The 19,835-nt window shown below is 36.8% G+C and overlaps 1 protein-coding gene across 1 annotated transcript; it reads right to left on the bottom strand.

Moving 5' to 3' along the window:
- Nucleotides 1–1,077: 1,077 nt before the first annotated feature.
- Nucleotides 1,078–6,738, bottom strand: DNAJB4 (DnaJ heat shock protein family (Hsp40) member B4). Its single transcript, XM_065740707.1, has 3 exons — nt 6,416–6,738; nt 3,324–3,898; nt 1,078–1,782 (listed from the first exon to the last, which is right to left on the bottom strand). The coding sequence occupies exons 1-3, from the start codon at nt 6,624–6,626 to the stop codon at nt 1,549–1,551; spliced, it is 1,020 nt and encodes a 339-aa protein (XP_065596779.1). The 5' UTR covers nt 6,627–6,738; the 3' UTR covers nt 1,078–1,548.
- Nucleotides 6,739–19,835: the final 13,097 nt, after the last annotated feature.

The raw sequence follows: 19,835 nt of genomic DNA, 5'->3' as shown, positions 1-19,835 counted from the left end.
AGCAAAATCATCATGGTGTTATCAGCTACTCCTCACAGTTCTGTATGATATGCAAACTTGCTGAGGGTATATTCTGTCCTATCATCCAGGTCTTTAACAAAGATGTTGAACAGCACTGGCCACAGAACTGAGCCTTTGTATACACCACTAGTGACCTAACTCCGTGTGGACTTTGTGACACTGCTAATGAAACCACTGTGCCCACTCAATTCAGTCATTTCTTACTTCGTCTCTGTCCACTTATCTATCCTGTACTTTGCCAATTTCCCTACTAAAGTCAAGGTAAAGAACACCAAGCTAATTACCTCACTGTAGAGTGAAATCAAGTTGGTCAAGCATGATTTCCCCTTCATAAATCTATGCTGACCTTGAATCTTCTTATTGTCCTTCACGTGTTTGGAAATGCTTTCTGGGAAGATATTCTTCATCTTCCCAGAGACTGCATTAAGGCTGACTGGCTTGTAGTTCCCCATATCTTCTCTCTAGCTCTTCTTGAAGATAGGAGTGAAGATAGCATCTCACCAGTCTACAGAAACCCTCCTCAAATCAAAAGATAATTGAGAGGCCTTGCAATGGCGTTAGCTAGATTCCTCAACACTTCTGCATGCAACTTGTCAGGTGCCATGGACATCTGCATAACTGGTTTAGATGCACCTCTACCTTGGTTCATCACCACTGAGGCTACCTCTTCCTTGTTTCAGGATTCCCTTCAAGTTTCAGGGGGCTGAGGCTCCTGTTAAATAAAGACTGTTTTACTGGTGAAGACTGAGGCAAAGAAGGCACTGAGTACCTCAGTCATTTGTTACAAATCACCACGTTATTTGTAACCCAAATTCCCCACCACATTTGACAGCAGGCCCACACTTGCTGCATACGTACTTGCTGCTCTGCCTGAAGCATGAGGAACTAATCAACAAATAACTACTTTCTCCTCAAGCTACATGCCCTTCCATAGACTTACAGTGTAGTTCTCTCTCACATTGAGGCAATAAAGAAAATACTTTCATTTCACTGGGGGGCAATTTAGGAGTTCATGCTGATTCTCCCAGTCTATGCTCTGTGCAGTGGAAAGCAACATGCCAAATAGCATCTTTACTGTTTTGTAATTTAAAATATTTGCATGTGTATATTACTAATACTATGCCCAATTTCTGTATAAACTGTTGATGTTACAGATAGAGTAGGGATATAAGAAATAAAGTACGTGGTGGCTTGAGTACTTTATCAGAAATATGCATTAGCTTTGAAAAAACTGACTACAGTTTATATTAAGCAAAATACTGAATAAGCTTTTCTGATTAGGAAGATGTAAAATAAAATATGAGTGGTTTTCCCTGTAAATTATACTGCAGAAGTCATCTGTATGACTTGTACTTAACTCTTTTCTTCTCATGCAGCATTGCAGTATTTCCCCCACCCAACCCACAAACAAACAAAAAAAAACAACAAATATTCCACTAGTTGTTACACATTGCACTTTTAAAGCACAGACTTGCCAGTCTTCTGCATTTCCAGTGTCCTGCTTAAACAGTTGACATAGTCCTCATTTTATGAAACGGGAAGATTTCGCCTAAGTACTTCTTTTGATGCTGGAGAAATGTTATCTGGGAAAATTACTTCAAACTCTATAATTAAGTCTCCACGTTGGTCAGGATTTTTGGGAAATGGCAAACCATATCCTATAATTCTTCTTCTCATCCCAGGCTTTACAACTTCATTTACTGTCATGGGTATGGTTCTTCCTTCTATTGTTGGCACATTGATAGAGCTGCCACACAACGCCTAGAAAAAGAACGTATCATAAGAAAAACAGATTTGTCAGAATATGTTTGTACCTACAACTGAATTTTATTTAGAAAGGGCTAGCATTGTCAACAGAATACTTCCACTGTGAAGTGCAGGGATGTCAAAATTCAAGTAGTTCTTAGGAAAGTAACACATTACAAGACATACTAATCTTACACAACAGCCACTGAAGAGAAGTGTGCTTATATATCCTTCCATAACTTTATCAAATAGTATGGTAATTGACTACAGGGTGAACACACACTGCTTACAACCCTAATAAAACATCTGAAGATTTGCTACAATTTCTACTTGTAATTTAGAATCTTGTTCAATTTTTTTTTATTCTCATTGAATAGGGATTTATTCCAATACTTCATCAGCTTATGTTACACCAAATAACACATTTAAAGTGTCTTTAAGTACAGAATCAAATTAGACAGTTGTCTTAGGGAAGCATTTGTGATGGTCAAAGAAAAACACTATTTTGAAGTATCAAAATTAAAACACCACCAGGTAGAACAGGTTTTCTCCTATTTTATCCAATGGTTTGTTTTCATTACAAAGATTTCTGACAAAGATACCTCCAGCTTTACTTAATCTATACTAATAGGTGTTCACTATTATATAACAGTGAAATAAATCTACATTGACTTTTATCCATAAAGGAACTGTATTACCCACATACTTAAATAGTTTCTCTCCCTGTTTTACTTTGTTTTGAGTATATCATCTCACTCCAGATATTTTTAGATAGGAATTTTTTAAGAAGGGAGCTCATATGCACAAAGAGCACAAAAGGCAAGTAAAAACTTGCTCCTTCACCTAACTCTAATTTAGAGAAGTCACCAAACACACTCAGCTACATTAATTTTTAAACTATGACCATTGCACAGCTTCAGATTGTGAAGAACTCTCCTTAGTTGTCTGATTCCTTCCTTTTGAAAGCCAGTCTGTTTTGTTCTTGGAAAAGAATTATAAAAAAAAAGCTATAGCATTTTTGTTGTTATATATAGCTGCTATAACACCTGTTCTCAATAATTTATCCTCATGAAATCAATCTCTACCTACTTTGAAATCACACTGACATAACTTATGACATAAAAAGGCAAGCTTAGAATTTGTTGGCACTGAAAATATTAAAGAAATTTCTACTTTGTTCTACAAAAGTAGCAATCACATTACACAAGAAATGAGCATACTATACTGAATGTATTTATTGACTTAGCCTAACTCATATTTATCCAGAAAGGTAAATTACAAAGATTTAAGCCATATCAACTTTTACTTTCACTCTTCCACCCTCATTCTCCTCCAGCTCCTCTATGGTAAACAGCTTGAAATAGTACTCCATTTATATCAAAACAGCTTGTGTTTCCACTATAAATAACTACATTCTGTAACCACATTTTTGAGACAAATACTTTCTTTAAAACAGAAGAAAACACTTCACTGCTGTCATTTAATTTTTGCTGTGCAGCTGTTGTACCACATTATAATAGATTTGAATACTGTTTTTCACTAAAAGAGAAACTTACCTCCCTTAAGCTGATCTTGACAGGATAGACAATATTTGATCCATCTCTCTTGAAATGAGAGTGAGGTTTATCTTTTATGATAAAAACAATGTCAGCTGGAATTGTGTTGGGTGTTTCATCACCTTCTTTTGGAAAAGTGATTTTGGTGCCTTCTTTCCATCCTCTTTTTATCTCAATAGTGAGAATTTTGTCTTCTGTTCGGACACTTCTACCATCTGGGTTCAGCCTCTTACGTGAAATCCTCATCCTTTTTGTGCAGCCATGATAAATCTCTTCCAATGACACCTTAAGCTCATGAATTACAGGGGGATCTTGTTTACGACGTAACTGGCTACCTACTGTATTTCTTTCCCTTGGAAAACCATTCATACTGAAACTAGTAAAGGATCCAAATGGATCACCATCCACCTCCATGTCTTCAGTGTCTCTGCCACCAGGCATCCTCCTTCCAAAGAAGATCTCAAAAGGATTTGTGCCACCAAAAAAAGCTGCAAACGTAGCATGTGGGTCACCATGGAAGGAATACCGGAAGGTACCACCCTGTCCATCAGGTCCTCCAGCTCCTCCTTTCAGACCTAAAAAAAGGACAAATAAGCAAAATTTTAAACAAGAAAGCTTTTACTAATATTCCATTTATCAAATACTGGAATTACAGATATCAGAATTGACAAGCTGAAAAGGTCTTCGGGGTAGAGTGGAAGGACTCCCCTTCAATGAGGACTACTAATTCAAACAATATTTATCTTTCTCCATTGTTCAGCTCTAACCTATTGTTGATAAGCTTGACTTCTGTTTTCCTGCAATTCGTTTTGAGAATAAAGGAATAGGGCAGCACTCAAGCAGCCATTCCACTTCTTTAACATTCAGTGCAGAATCTCAATCTTATTCGTAAGAAACTTACGAATACTATTCTATCCAGCCACAAAATAAATAAATAAATAAAAAGCTAAGAAGTTCCTAAGACCTTTTTGTATAAGAAAATCCTCTATAAACTGTCACCCCCTCTGTACAAAAAAAAACGTTAACAACCCACAATATGCTCAAGTAACTCCGCCCTACCTCTATCTTCCCTAAGAAGATATCTATATTTAATGTCTTCCTGATAAGGCTTCCATTGTGATTGTCACTGACTGGTCCCTCCTACTTCCTGACAGGCATTTAGAACTTATTGCAAACCCATTCTCATTAGATAAATTCCACATTTCCTCCTACTAGTTTTTTGTTTTAATGCACTGACAGTTTCAGAATACCATCTCAAACCTCTAAGAATTAAATTGAAAGTTTCTGTAGGACACAGTTTGAAACTCAAAATGTTCAAATTTTTTTTCCATTTTTTGTTTCATAGTTGTTTTTTTTTCATTTTTGCTCTGTTTTGCTTAGAACTTCTATGCATGAGCCTAATGCAAGTTACCAGCAGTCACCAATAAGGACATCTTCCTCCTTCTCAATACCACACCACATTTCAAGGACTTTACAATGTTTAATACTATCCCTGTGGCACAGAACTGTTAATTGCAAGCAATCAGATCAGCATATCTAATCTGTGGTAATAGAATGACACCTCCTGGAACAACTGGTCAGAAGTTTTTACTGAAGGTACATCAAAGTTCTTCACTGCAAAAAAGACACTGGTGTTCCCTGTTTCCTATACCCCACCTCCTCACTTTTCCTCAGAAGTGCTAATTACACTCTATGAAGCAATGGAAAATATTAGAGAACAACTGAGTCACCAAAAGGTATTTCCAGTGTTACTGTTGCTGCCTTTAACATCACACCCAAAATAAATACATTTACATTTTGAACCTCTAGATTGAAATATGCATACTAAGACACTAAGGGCTACATGTTTCGTTTTACTTCAAGTTGTGTGTGAAAAGCAACAAAAAAAAAAGTACATCTCTGGGAGAGCCATTTGAAATGAGTTACTGCATTGGAATCAAAAATTCCAAGCAATCACAAGGTAAATAGTTTTATAATCATATACAGAAAAGAGGTGTAGGAAATGGGAAGAAATACAAGAATGCAGAAGACCAAGAGGCAACAAAAGCCTCTGGTATCTACAATGTTTTCTTAGAATGTTTCAGAAACAGCACTAAAGTCTTCCGACACCTGCAGTGGAACAAAACAAAAACACTGCACCATCTGCAGGAGCTGAAGGCTTTATACATGAATTTATAACAGTTTTTTTTAACAAATGCATTAAACCCTACAGAGGACAGAGTGCCAAATTTCATGCAAGAGCCCACAACTTCCCACACAAAAATATTGCTAGGTGTCCTTTCTCTCTCCCTCTCACTCTCAAACAAAGGGGGGGGGGGGAGAGAAATGGAGGTTTGAATGAATGAGCAGGCAACCTTAATAAAACAAATAATTATTTCGTCTGGAATTTCTGACACCATACATTTAAGGGAAAGGTTGTTAACATCCTTCTCTGTTATTCAAGCATAAGACTGAGGCAAAGTCACATTGGTCAAAAATAAATTTAAAAACATCCACTCCAGATAACCATTTTAGGATAAATATGACATTTCCAAAGCCTCATTCTCTTGGCATGTTATCACTGTTTACAATTAAAGCTAAAAAATTGTTCTGGTATTTCATGACATCAGCCAAATTCTTTCCTCCCTAGGCAAGAAGCCAAGGACAACTCCAGACTGGACACCTGGGATTCTGCTCAGGACTGCCATGCTGAGATCAAGCAGAGTGCCCTTTAACAAAATCTTAAAACAGAATTCATCTCTCCAACTGCATCTCAAGAAGTGCTAAAGTAAGGGAAGGCAGCAGTAAGATGAGATCCCAGAAAGCTATTTATGGGTCATAAAAACTTTTTCAGTCCAATGACTTTCTGCCTGTGAGGTAAGTATTTGGACGTTCTAAAACACAAACATAACAGAAGAAATTACAACTAGATTATCATTTAAACTGGGCAATACATGTTACATTAGAAGTCTAATAAAAATGAGACAGATATCAAAGTGATACAGATATATTGCCTAAAACTCACTACATGTTTCTATGCATCGTCTATGTTTATTTTCTTTCTTATAACAAAGAAAGTGGCCCTTCACAAACTATAACAAAGATATACATACCTTCTTCCCCAAACTGATCATAAATGTCTCTCTTTTTGGGATCACTCAGCACTTCATAAGCTTCTGCAATCTCCTTGAATTTTTCCTCTGCATGGGCAGACTTGTTCTTATCCGGATGCCATTTAAGTGCTTGCTTTCTGTAAGCCTTTTTAATATCCTCTTCAGAAGCCCCTTTTTCAATTCCCAGAATAGAATAATAATCCTTCCCCATCCTCAGTGTTACAGGAATTTAGATTTTCCTTGTTATAAAGAAACCAGTATCCAGTGTTTCAGCAATGGCAGACAAGCTAGAGAAGGAAAAATAAAGATCAAATTTGGAGATTAAATAAACAGAATAAAAAAAAAAAATCAACAAACTCTGCTACATTAGAGAAACACTAAGATAGCCTACCCGTATTTCATTCCTTCCGCTGTTGCCCATTTATAAATAATTATACACACAGGAGAAGACACAGCCCTCTTTAGAGTCCTCCCATCTAAACTACGTGTCTCCGGCTCTTTCTAGAACGACAAATACTACAGGCGTCACTTCCCAGACTGCCCCTGCTGAACAGTCTGCACAGTTCATTTGCTCTCATGCACGCACACACAAACTATTGAACTATTTCCTCCCTCCACTAGCAACTAGAAAGTTTAAACATTTAACAGAGCAACGCAGTGCCTTTCACCAGCCAGGATGAACCTAACCAGGTCTAAAAGACGTTTAACCACTCCAACAGAAATTCAGTAGCTCACATGAAATAATTATAGCATTTTACTTCAGTTTCTGTGAGACAGCTGTACATACAACTGCTTTCTGAACATATAATCAACATGGATTTTTACAGTTTCCAGCAAGTACTGTCAAGTATTTGACACCTAAGCTAACAACAAAGCTTCAGAAAGACTAACTGCATTCCTTTAAAAATAGAATTAACCCACTCCCAACTGCAGCTAAGTTCCATTAAACAAAACAGCTTCTGAAGTTGTTTTCCAGATCTACTCTAACTTAAAAGGAAAAAACCAAAAATTTCTTCTAAAACACAGTACTATAAAAAGAGACACCTTACCCCCCTCTGTCACCACCCTATTCCTCACATCAATACCCGTCCTTTCTCACTGTGCTAGATTTGACCAGATTCCCTCCGTGTATCTTGGTTTGCTTAGGCATGAATTTTGCATGCCTGTAATTAATATTTCAAATCCAACAGAGGTCAAAGGGCACTGAGAAGAGGAATCTGATCCACTTCTCACCAAATCCCTCAGGACTCATTTAAGGGTTTGGTACACTGGGAGCCACAAGGTTCCAGAATCAATTCTCTTCACAGCTGAGTGAATAAGTTGCTGTTGAGCTCTACATGGAATACAGCTATTCTTATACTAATTACCCTTTTCACCCTACTTTTCTTTAAAAATTGCTGGTTTTGTTAATTTACTATTCCACATAACCTCTTGTAGATCCAAGTGCTAAGTTGAGGATTTTCCCCACTATCAAATCCTTAAGGCTATAGGGGTATAACAAGCTGAATTAAAACCACTTTGAAACTGATTTCATTCAAAACATACAACTACTCCTTAGGAAGCTACTTTACTTACGTATGTTTTAGCGGGCAACTTTATTATGCTCAAGAAACAGTTGTATGACAAATCACTATCCAAACCCAGTAGTCAGACACTCTGAAGAACAACAGCAAACTACACCACTATTGATAAAACAAGATTCAGCAGAGCCTTAGGCCTTCCTGCAGAACTAGAAGTACAAGGAGTCACTATGCTCAGCTCTGCTCCCACTGTATGGTTTAAGGAACCACAGCAGGGTCACACCTTGCATCACTTGCAGTGCACTGAGAAGGGTCACACACTATCTGTACCACCACAGCGATATGTCACAGAATTGTCAGAACAGCAGTACCTCAGACCAGTCTCAGGTTTATCTTTCATTAAGGTTTTCAAAATCTCTGGTCAGTGGAAGTGGCAGAGTGTGTATACACTAGATTTAAAAGCGAAGTATATAATTTTCCCCTGTTGAGAATGTTATAATAAATTATCTTTTATTCTAATTCTCAAAAGAATACCTGTTGCAATAAGCACTGGCTTACACTGCTCCCTGCCATTTTGTAAGATACAGTAATTAATTTCCCAGCTTTCGTTGTAAGATACAATAGTCAGGATTTCTCCTTAAATCAAAAGCTACTTCCACTTAGGCATCAAAACTTAAGTCACACAGACATTTTGCTGACAGTCACAGTGAGTAACTGTTCAGGCATCCTTCCTCTCCCTACAGAGAAACACGCTCTTCTGGCACTAGTGCCAAGTTATACCCTAATAAGGTAAATTATTCTCTAAAAATGGTAAGTTTGAAGATTCTGAGTGAGATACAAAGCAACGACTATTGCTACTTCTACTGGATGGGACAATTGGAACACAAGGTTCCATAAAGTATATTCCTTCTTTCTCTCCACACTTTCTTTTTATCATATAACTAGAGATCTTTTGCTACTTTACCTATGTTCCCTTTAGCATTATTAATAAGAAAGCCCTTCCTGCACTGTTCATAACAAGAACTTCTGGCACTGCAGTTATTTCAAATAAACGCGGGTAAACAGAAAACAGCTATTGAAAAATGTCCTACATATTTGTTTTTAAACCTATAATATACATAGAATTACAAGTACTAAAAAAAAAAAAAAAAAAAAGAATCAACTGCATAAAGATTCTGCTTCCCATATGTTGAATAAGTTATGGTTTGGTTTGGGTTTTTTTGTAACGCCTGAAGGAATATCCGGTACATAAAAAGAAGGGATCACCCAGGGTGGGACAGATGAATCCATTTAAGGGATCATTTAATTCTTTAAAAGTTTCCACCTTTCTACTCCAAAAATCACTCTCTTTTGCAGTAATATTTGACTAGTTTTCTAAGCATTCATACATACATAGGTTCTGCAGACATCCTCTACACAAATAGTCCTATCAGCTTTTCCTCTAAAGCATGTATACAGACTAGGTATTAGTAATGCTTGACCATATGACTCCATTAACACTGAAGTCAGCTTCTGATGCTGAATACATCACACAAGTGGGTAAAATTCTTGCACAACTTGACATTTTAGTACTTCATCTACAAAATATACCTAATAAAGACTACATCTCTTCTTTATAGTATATCCCCACAAAATGTTAGGTTTAATATTCAAATAAAATCTCTAGATATTTTTCTGGTTTTCCTAAATTCTACTGGAACATTGATCTAAAAGGTTTGATCAACAGAAGCATAGCAGGTCTCAAGACTTGTTAGCTGATAACCAAATATTCAGAACCGGCAGTTCCCAGAAAACATCTCCTTCAATTCTTACAAGCCAGATTAGGGAACTCAAATTCCAGGTTAGCCACTGATTAGTGCCATTGTGAGATCAGTTCAAGGAAACACTCCTAAGCAGAACTGTATAATTCCTTGAAATATCTGAGGTTAAATAAAAATGCTCCTATCTCCTTTCAATTAAGGTTTTTAAAAATAAACTTAAAAAAATAAATTCCCTCTTAAAACCTTGCAGACAAAACTGCAAGACAGGACTAGATCACAGAACAAGTTAAAGAGCAAACAAAACTACAAAGGCAAATTCCAGACAGATCACAACTATAAATATACATGCACACATAAATGTCAAAGCAGAGGAGACAAATCTCTACCCAGAAAAAAACTCCTTCCTTGTACAGTATTTGCAAACTCAGGAGACCAAATGCAATCAATTAACATCTGTCTAAAAGGGTCTGAAGAAAGCAAATCTATATATAATAGTAAATTTCTGTAAGAACATCCATTATCTCCCAAGATAAAAGCATTCTGAACAATGACTCTTCTCACCACCTCTAACACAGCATAAGCCATTCTCTGAGCTATGTTTGTGCTTTGGGACTGTGCATACGACCTTAGACATACAAACCACATTCACAAACATTAGTAGTGTTTCACCACAGAAGCATTCAGTAGCTGGTCTCATCTACAGAAATAAACTTGAGTCTGTAACAGAAGAAACAGTAGACACATGAAAAGAAACATGACAAGTGACACTACAGACTGTAAACCGTTCTTTCTAACCAGTCAAAGGCCCTAGTTTCATTTAGTCATCTGCATCACATACAAGTAACTACCCAGAAATTTCTTGGAGTGAATCAGAGAACGTCTTGGGACCTTGAAGATCCTCTAGTCCCAACCCCCTGCCACAGGTTGGTTGCCACCCACCAGATCAGGCTGCTCAGACCCCATCCAAACTGCCTCGAATGCCTCCAGGAATGGAGCACCCACAGCTCTCTGAGCAACTTGGGCAGAATTTAGTAATTTTACTTCTATTCACAGCAGAAATATGCTGCTACTGTGATTTCAGTAGAAAGCTCGCTGTAGATATAAGAATACTGAGGTTTGATTTTTATCTAAGTAATTACAAGAGAAAGCAAAACACCATATAGATAATTTAAACTATTCATAGAATGACAAAGTTGCTAAAGATAGTAATATTCACTTAATTAACCAGCATACTTAAGTCCCAGCTTCAACAGAAATAATGTGTATACCTGCGGTATCTGCTTCAAGAATACTTATACTACATATATATTACTTATAGAAAAAAGGATGTTTTTAAGGTCTTTTGTGGGAAATCTTCCTTCCAATATACATTTTGGAGTCAGAATGAATTTACAGCTAAAGCTGAAATGTTAAAATTCAGAATGTACACTGCTATCATCTAGAAATATGCTGTTAATACTCTTAAAATTTCAAAGTGATCTTTTAAGCTTATGATTCATGCAACTTTCAGTTTTGTTTGAAAAAAAAAATCCAAACAGGCAGTTTGCAAGTAATTAAAAAACAAAAAAACACTTCCCAGATTTATTTTTATTCTTAGTTTGTAACAACATACCAAAAGCTAGATATTGTGAACAGCATTTCTATCATGTTTTCATATTATAATCTGTGAACACATTCTATGTGAGGATCTAAAATTGGGTTCTTCTCTCCAGAAAATGATCATTCCAACTATTTAAATTATGACCTATATGAAAATACATGGGAAAGCAGAAGGGGAACAGACCTAAGTTTCAGGTAGGTTTTCTACCAAACATGCAATGATGACCAAAAACACAAGCAGGGCACTAGTCATACACATAACTGATTCTTCACAACATAGCCAACTTACAGGTCATTAACAAAGAACTGCTTTCTCATGCCTGATTCTTGTCTTCAACTATAGCAGAAATTGTGACTTTGAAGAACAAAAATACACTTGGCAGAATTTTCCAAGTTTGACCTTCCACTGCTGTAAAGGAACAATTAACATCTTAAAGCAGGCACAGTTCTTAGAACCCTATTATGATGCATTGGTTTGTCTGGAACTCAACCAACTCAGCTTACTTAATGGCACAATTAACCGGGCAACTGCACTGGGGAAACACAGAAGAAGAATCTCAAGTATGGTTGTAGAAAACATGAAGTATTTTCATCTACAGATTAAAGATCTGAAAAGATTTTAGGGAATCTTTAGAGACAATAATAATTTCAGTTTCCAGTCAGAAACTTGTGGACAAGGCCTATTCTCCAAACACAAGCTGATAGATCAAGAATTAAAATAGCCAGTGATATAAACACACTTAACAGATTCCTTCACGTTACTAACAACACGTTTTCACACACAGTTACAGGCTTCAGTGGGTTATGATGTCATTGTAATGCTTTTGTTACTATCTACGTAGTAAAATCCTCTGTGGTGGTAAGGCAAAACACTTTCTTAGTCTCCTCACCGTTGTTAACATGGAAAAAAGAAGTAAGGAAGCTGAAGTTCCATTTCACTTGGAAAAAAAAAGATTCTGACAAGTTCCATACAATTTACTACTAAGCTTATCAATTAAAGAAAGCAGAAAAATCTAGTAGTCAAAGATATGAAGATGCTTCCACATGAGAAACAGTTGAGAAGGCTTCGGGTCTTTGGTCTTTTTTTTAAAGAAAACAACCCAACATGATGTAAAGAGATCTATAGGATGATGGAGATTGCAGGAGTGTGAATGAACTGAGCTGCTCTCGATCTACTACAACCTAAGCCAGAGTGACTACCAAAAGGCAGTGTAAACTCAAAAACAGTTTCAGAGGGACACTAGAGAGGAAAAAAAAAATCACAACCACAGAAGAAACCCAGCCCAAGTTACTCGACAGAGAAGCTGAGCAGGAATTCTCTGCAGCAGGAAATTGGAAAAGAAAAACAATCAGGTGTTTGCTATACTCTCACTGCCTAAAGCAACGACTTAAGACCACTTTTGAATGCAAATCATTTGAATAAACATGGACAAGCAGTTCAGCATTCTCATGAGGAACAGACTCATTAGATTCCTGAAGATCCCAATGCAATGTAATTCAATCCATGCAAGAAATAATTATGACTTCTCAGTTCAGAAGCTTCAGTTCCAAGCACTGGCACTCTGCAATCAATCTCAGTGGCACACAATTGCTGTCAAAACATACAAGTTCAGCCAGGCCCTAAAATTCTGCTCCAAGTAATGTATTAGTAGGAGGGGAAGAAAAAAAAGTATTTGGGTAATCTACATTATACAAAAGCATGCTAGAACAACAATACCATAGTTTTGCATGAGCAGTAAACTCAATCTATGTATATTTATATTCCTTCAAAAGTACATAAACTAGCATTTTCCAACTGGAAATTAATAAATCAGAATATGACCAGCAACCACATTGCTTCCACTTTCTCTCCCACCAGCTTTCTACCTGTCCCTACAAAACAAAGATCGACTGCTTACAGGCTTTCAGTCAACTCACATGAACACAAGCAAAACCTTCATAAGGTAAGTAGACTTGTACTCTCATTTTCCTATCCGCATACATTTATTATGCAAATATTGGAAAATAATCAATTAATTGTTTTTCACCTAAGTGAAATGTTGAAGGGTGCTGCTTCCAATTGTGTTTGGGGGATAAAAAACCTAGTTAGACTAGGTAAAGATGTTTCACTATTATTGTTTTCAAGAAAAGTAAGGCTTAAGGTAACAGTGATCACCAGGTTAAGTCCCATTCTTGCCACATAGAAAAAACAGAAATTGCCCTACAAGCACAGAGACAGATCAGTCAGCTCATACACAGCTCCTTCTGTAGTCCAACACTCACCCCAGGGACTAGAGCCAGCTGGCATAAGCCAAAGTAACACTTGCTTTGAGCCAGGATGAGCCTGGACAAGAGGCCAACCAGCTCAGAGGGTTTGGGAACCATGAGTGGCTCTCTGCTAGTTCTTACATCAAATTAGCCCAAAGATAGATTTCAATAACCTACATACAGCTATCACAACTACCTTATCACCTGGGAAACATTAGGATGAGTAGGCTGTCTCAATTAGAGGCTCTCTATTTCAATGGCAGGAATATGCAACAGCTGGTATTTTAGTCTTTACCTACAGCTATAACAATTTCTTCATGCTTACATTAACTATGGTAACAATTTTGCCTGTGAAAGAAAAACAGTTCCCTAAGGGGTTCCTTCCACCAAACAATACTCATTAACAAACCGTTGTCTCAACAAGGAAGCAAGCAGCAGAGAATTCGAGGCAAACAGGGAATAAACAGTCCTTACATGTCACCTTTAGATAACCTTCAGGAAGGTAGCAATACTGGCACAGCTTGGATCTGAACCTACAGCTTTGCTTTTCCATGGTTATTGGCCTATCACTGAGTACTTTAGATTTGTTCCATTAAAAACAACCAAAAAATGCACTGCCAATTTGGAATACTGATTTGTGGAACTAATAGCTTATACATTATAGAAACATTTTCCTAAGTGAAGAGGACACTCTACAGCTTTATACTGAAGACTGTCAGACTCATCTAGAGCAGCCTACCGCTAGTTCAATAATGTTCCACAACTAAAGAACAGAGAGAAGTTAAGCCTGCAAGTCACTTTTTCCTCTTGCAAAAGCAAGGGGTGGTTGTTCTCCAGCACATCTAAAAAGTTACCAGTAAACAGAACATCTAGAAGAAAAAGAAAAGAACTGTAAGACAAATAAATCCACTTGAAAACATGACTCTCTGCTGTTTGTTTCTGATTGCTGCCAGCAATCATCTTGTTTGGCTACAACGCATTACCATGTAAGGACCTGCAAACAGTTTTTGCATATTTTTTCCACTGTAGACACCATAAGCAAAAGGAGACGGTCACACTAAATACTTTTGCCTAGAGTGTGTCTGTCATGATCCCACCCAGCTGCTCTGATTCATGCAGTTAGTTCCACATGCAAGACTGAACTAGTTGTATGAAGACAAGAGTTTGTTAAGGAGTTGTCAAGAAAATTTGTTTCACCTGAAAGGAGCACACGTCAGCATATTTAAAGTGAACTGATTTATGTTAAAACTTAAGTGGTCACCTACAGGAGATAAACAGAGGCAGCCTGAGTTATACTTATCACAGTATGCTGTAACAAAGTCAACATAGCTGTTCACCGTCTTTCAAACATTTCTAACACATCTTATAGCTCAAATCAGGTTTCTTATTCGTTCTCCACACGGCTCCCAAGTCAAACCTAAATGTTCTGGGAAAAGACGGAAGGGACAAGTTTGACAGTCCTACTTTCAGTCATCTCTTATATGGCTTTATTTCTTCAGATGAACAAATGCATGCTGACCTAACAAGAAAAGAAGGTACAATATAGAAAGATTAACAATTAAGTAAAAAAAAAAAAAGTCTGGATGGCACATGTTCTGGAGAGAGAGCAAATTCCAGCATTCCAGACTACAGAAATTAAGATAAGTTAAACTAAACTGATAATGGAAAACTGAACTTTCTAGGACTTGCTACTCCAGAAAGTAGCATATTTTCATCATATTTTCCCTTTTCCTCCTTGGAAAAAAAAAAAAGGCTGTACAAAGAACAGTAAAGAACTCAAGGATATCTGAAAATAAAATTTATCATTTCCATAAATGTTTTATAAAAATATTACACGATCAGCTTACTCATCAAACATAATCCTAAAACCATGGGTACAAAGAAAATAAAAGATCCATTTAGATTCTCCAAAAAAAAAAAAAATATATATATATATATTAACTCACAGTAAACAAGAAATTACATGTATAAACTTAAGGTAAAGTTAAAGAAACTGCTGTTTTCTTGCTCTTCACAGAATGGGATGACATCCATATCAGTGATCTTTTTGAGTGAAATCTGAGATTAACCCAGCAATATTCATCCCTTGCAAATTCTATACAACATAGTTATTGAGGTTTGGGCTCATAATAATTTCAAGCACCACAATGAAGTGACAGGCTGCAGCTTCCTTTAAGAGGCCTTACAGTACTGATTTATTAAAGAAATGATATCCATACTCATTCATGAACTACACTGCAAATACTTATTCCCCTAAAACTTGTTCCCAGTCCCTGCAATAAAACATTTTCAGTTTAGACAAATATATTATAAATGTATATATAATATACAATACATATATATAATGTGTATAAATTTTAGAGACTGAACATATTAGCCATTTCAGTTTTTAAAGCATCTCTTCAATTATCCCTTCCTCATCCTCAGAAAGGATTTACCATTCTGTTAATTTAACTGACTCCTATAAACTCAATTTGGTTAAAAACAAGCTGGTCTGGCTCACAAATTACAAAGCTATTAGACATAATTAAGCAGTATCACACTAGCAGGGACCAGGCCTGTAAAATAGTAAAGTACATGAATCCCTCTAAAATAATTTGTATTTTTCCTGCTTGGTCTTGAGAAGCTTTAACATTACTGCCTTAATTCAAGAAAATAGCTATTTACATTTTTATTAACAGGATCTGAATGCACTTTCTTCAGAGCTCTATCGATAGAGGAAAACACGGGACACTTCTGTACCCTACAGCAACTACTGCATTAATTTTATCTTCCCTTTAGAAGACATTCCCAGTCCCCATCTTTGCCCTTCCTAACCCCTATTCATATGCAAATCCATGCCTAGCTTTACATATTCCATGTAAGGCCTTTCTGACGTCACCCCTTCTGGGAGGAGTGCTGTAGATGTTAAGAGCAAACAAATGCTCTGGGCTCTCAAAGCTTTTCTTCCCATGACATCCACAGAAAAACATCCAACCCCACAAACGAGGAGGACACCGATGACTACACTACCGTGCTGACTAACTTTATCCACTAGCCTCTCAGCACTGCACAGAGATAACTATATGGTGATGGCTGTCTCACTGCATGCTTCAGTTTATTTAAGGAAGAACTGCATGTTCTCTGATTTATCCTTTCATATTTGTGACACATCTAACACACTGGTGGCCAAATGCTATCTGGCTGCCTCCAGCTTGGTTTCGGAAGCAAGGCCATATTAATCTTACTGCTAAACTGCCTTCAATCCCAGAACTTAACCAAACAGTAGTAGAGATCACCCTTCCCCTTCCATCTGCTCTCACAAATGTGTTGTTTTATCTTCCCTCCATTCCCTCACACACAACTCATGCCTCTGCACTTGCCTAGAACGAAGCCTGCAGGAATATTCAGGAAGACACACAGACCTATCTGTTAGATGATCCTGGGCAAGCGAATTCTGTACAGCAACCTTCGTATTTCCATCCTAAAAACTGTTCCCCTTAAGCCTCATCTCTCTTAAAATATAACCTGACCAGAAGCACTGAAAAGATTTTGTTGTCAATTTTAGTTAAAGCTTTAGTATTACCTTTTATCTACCACATTCTCTTTTAGGTGCAACTTCTGCAATGAATTAGTAATTATGAATTTCAGAGTCACATGTTATAAGTATGAAAGCCCATGACAAGGTAACTGTTGTTTGGATGTAGGACGCATGCTGCAACTCCTCTCAGAAGTCACGTACGGAGCTTTCTACTGATAGTTTTGCAGATCCTGGACACTTTTTGCCATAGCAGGAACACCAGCTGACAGCTAGGATCTGAGTCAGTTCATTCAAATGAATATTCAAATTCATTCATCCTAAAGTATGGAAATCAGCAGAAATCAAATGAAAATTTCCCCAGATGAGCAATGATTTGCTAAAAGTAGAGTGGGTAAAACTAGCACAATGGCTTAAAGATTATCATACCTCTTATCATACTTGGGCAAAGTTCAACACCATCCCATATCTGAAGAACTACAGAAACAAATGTATAAGAAATTTAATTATTTCGCTTATGAGAGGAGTTCTACATAACCAGCTACTGTCAGGACTACCACACCCTTAGATCTGGTCACCATGGACTTTGTGGGTGCTCTGTTGAATTACATCGTTTAAAAAGAAAAAAAAACTTGGAACCAAATTTAATAAAGCATGCCCTGAAGCACCTTATAGGATGAAATCTTCTGCATATGATATTTGTACAACACCTGAACTACCTAATTTAGAACTTCCTCAAGTAGATTTTTGTAGAAACAAGGGTTCTTTCAAACAATATTTAAGCTGAGTTTCAGAACTCTCCATTACTCACATCTGACTATCTATACACATAACGTTTACTGACTTGGCAGACTACTATTATCTTTAATTATTCATTATGTTCTAATCTGATGACTACTTAAAATATATATATATATATATATATATATATATATATATATATATATACACATACACACACACATTTTTTGTCTGAATACCATGAGATGTCACCAATAAGCTTAGGGAAGGCACCTTCCTCCAATCTCCAAAAGAAATACTAAAAGACATTTCTAAAGCTCCACATTCTGTTACCTCTTATATTATCTACTATCCATTAAAATTTCAAGAGTAGTAGATTTCTCTACTGTGCAATCTTTCTTAGCAACAGAACCAGTCACTGTAGAGCAAAAGCTTATTTTACACGGTAAAACAAAAGTTCTCTTGCTCTAGAAGCACTATGCAAATACTTGTTTGCAAATCTACTTTATTTCTTAGAATGCAGATTTTGAGAAAACACACAGTGAGTAATCCTGCAAAGTGAGAAAACCATCCTGTGATTACATTACAATATCAAGTCATAAAGGGAACTGAAAAAATGCTGCAGTTGGCACTGCTCACAGTTAGCCTTCCCTTCCCCCTAGACCCCCCAAATAAGGGCAAAAAATAGTTACCACTGTGGGATCAATCTCAACAAAACCAATATTTAGAACGAGAAAACAGATTAAAAAGTGCTTCAGATGTATGGGTTTCAAGATTAGCACTCAGCATCATCAGGGGAAGAGAGAAGCAATTCTAGCTGTTGATAAGTCATTAAATCAGCTTAAGAATGATGAAAATAAGAATCTAACATTTGTACAGAATAATGCTATTCTTCTCTAATTGGCTAAATTCAATGTTCTGGATGTCTGGAAGGTGCAAGACTAAAAAGCATACTGCCTTCAACAACCTGGAAGATTGAAGACACATATATATATGTTAAACATCTTCCTTCATTTTCACCACCTCAAACATTAAAAAAATTGATAAATATTCCAGAAGTAACATTTACTTATCTTTCACCAATAATGAATTATGATGAACACAGTATTACACAAGCTTTTCCATGAGCCCGAGGCATTATATTCACTTTAAAGTCATTAGTCTTACACAGCTACTGGCTTGTCCCACGACTTAACAGAGTCATTATCCCATTTTATAATACTCACACACAAAAAAAAAACACATTAAGGACACAGACACTTCACTTCTTCAAAGCGACAAAGACATGCAAGATATAGCCTGTAGTAACTTAAACACAACACAGTACTGTAAGTATTAACGAGCTTATTTGCACAGTGTGGCTGATACATCTAGCCAACTTCACAATAACAAAGGAAATGGGGGAAAAAAAAAAAACAATAGTTCATACTTCAACTACCCTTGCAAAAGAACAAAGAGTTGAGCATGAAAACAAAGCACATATTTTTCCAAAGCTATTTTACTCCTCTTCCTCCCCCTATTAACATAGCTAAATTAACAGAAAGCACATGCTAAATCTTGTGAACAGATCTTTTCCAGTAGAAAGTTCCACCTTGCTCTAATTGCAGCTATCTTAAAATACACAGCAATTTTGTGGAAAATAAACGTATTAGTCTTAAAATCCTTTAAAAATCTAAAGAGTTATATAGAGGAAAAAAACTAGCACGTTTCCTTTGGTGGAGTTATCTGGATGAGACACAGGATAATCTGCTCTCAGCAGCACCACGCCTCAAGGTGTTTCCTCATCATACTGTGATGACCCTAATTATAAACAGCCATAACTGAAGCACCCAATGAAAATCCTGGAACTTCTAAGGGCAGCATACAACTGCAAGGCAATTTGCAAGAAAAAACAGCACGGCACGGTTCCTATGGCAGTTTGATCAGAGTTACGGAGCTCAACCCTCGCAGACAGCCCAAAGCTAAGCAAAGCCCAAATCAACTGTTCCTTAAATAAAGAGTTTATCAACATAAATGCAATCATTTAAAGCTGAAGG

Source organism: Cyrtonyx montezumae, unplaced genomic scaffold, assembly GCF_038088225.1.
Source record: "Cyrtonyx montezumae isolate F1298 unplaced genomic scaffold, pur_monq_1.0 scaffold_1, whole genome shotgun sequence".
NCBI lineage: Eukaryota > Metazoa > Chordata > Aves > Galliformes > Odontophoridae > Cyrtonyx > Cyrtonyx montezumae.
This window is presented reverse-complemented; position numbering and strand designations above follow the sequence as displayed.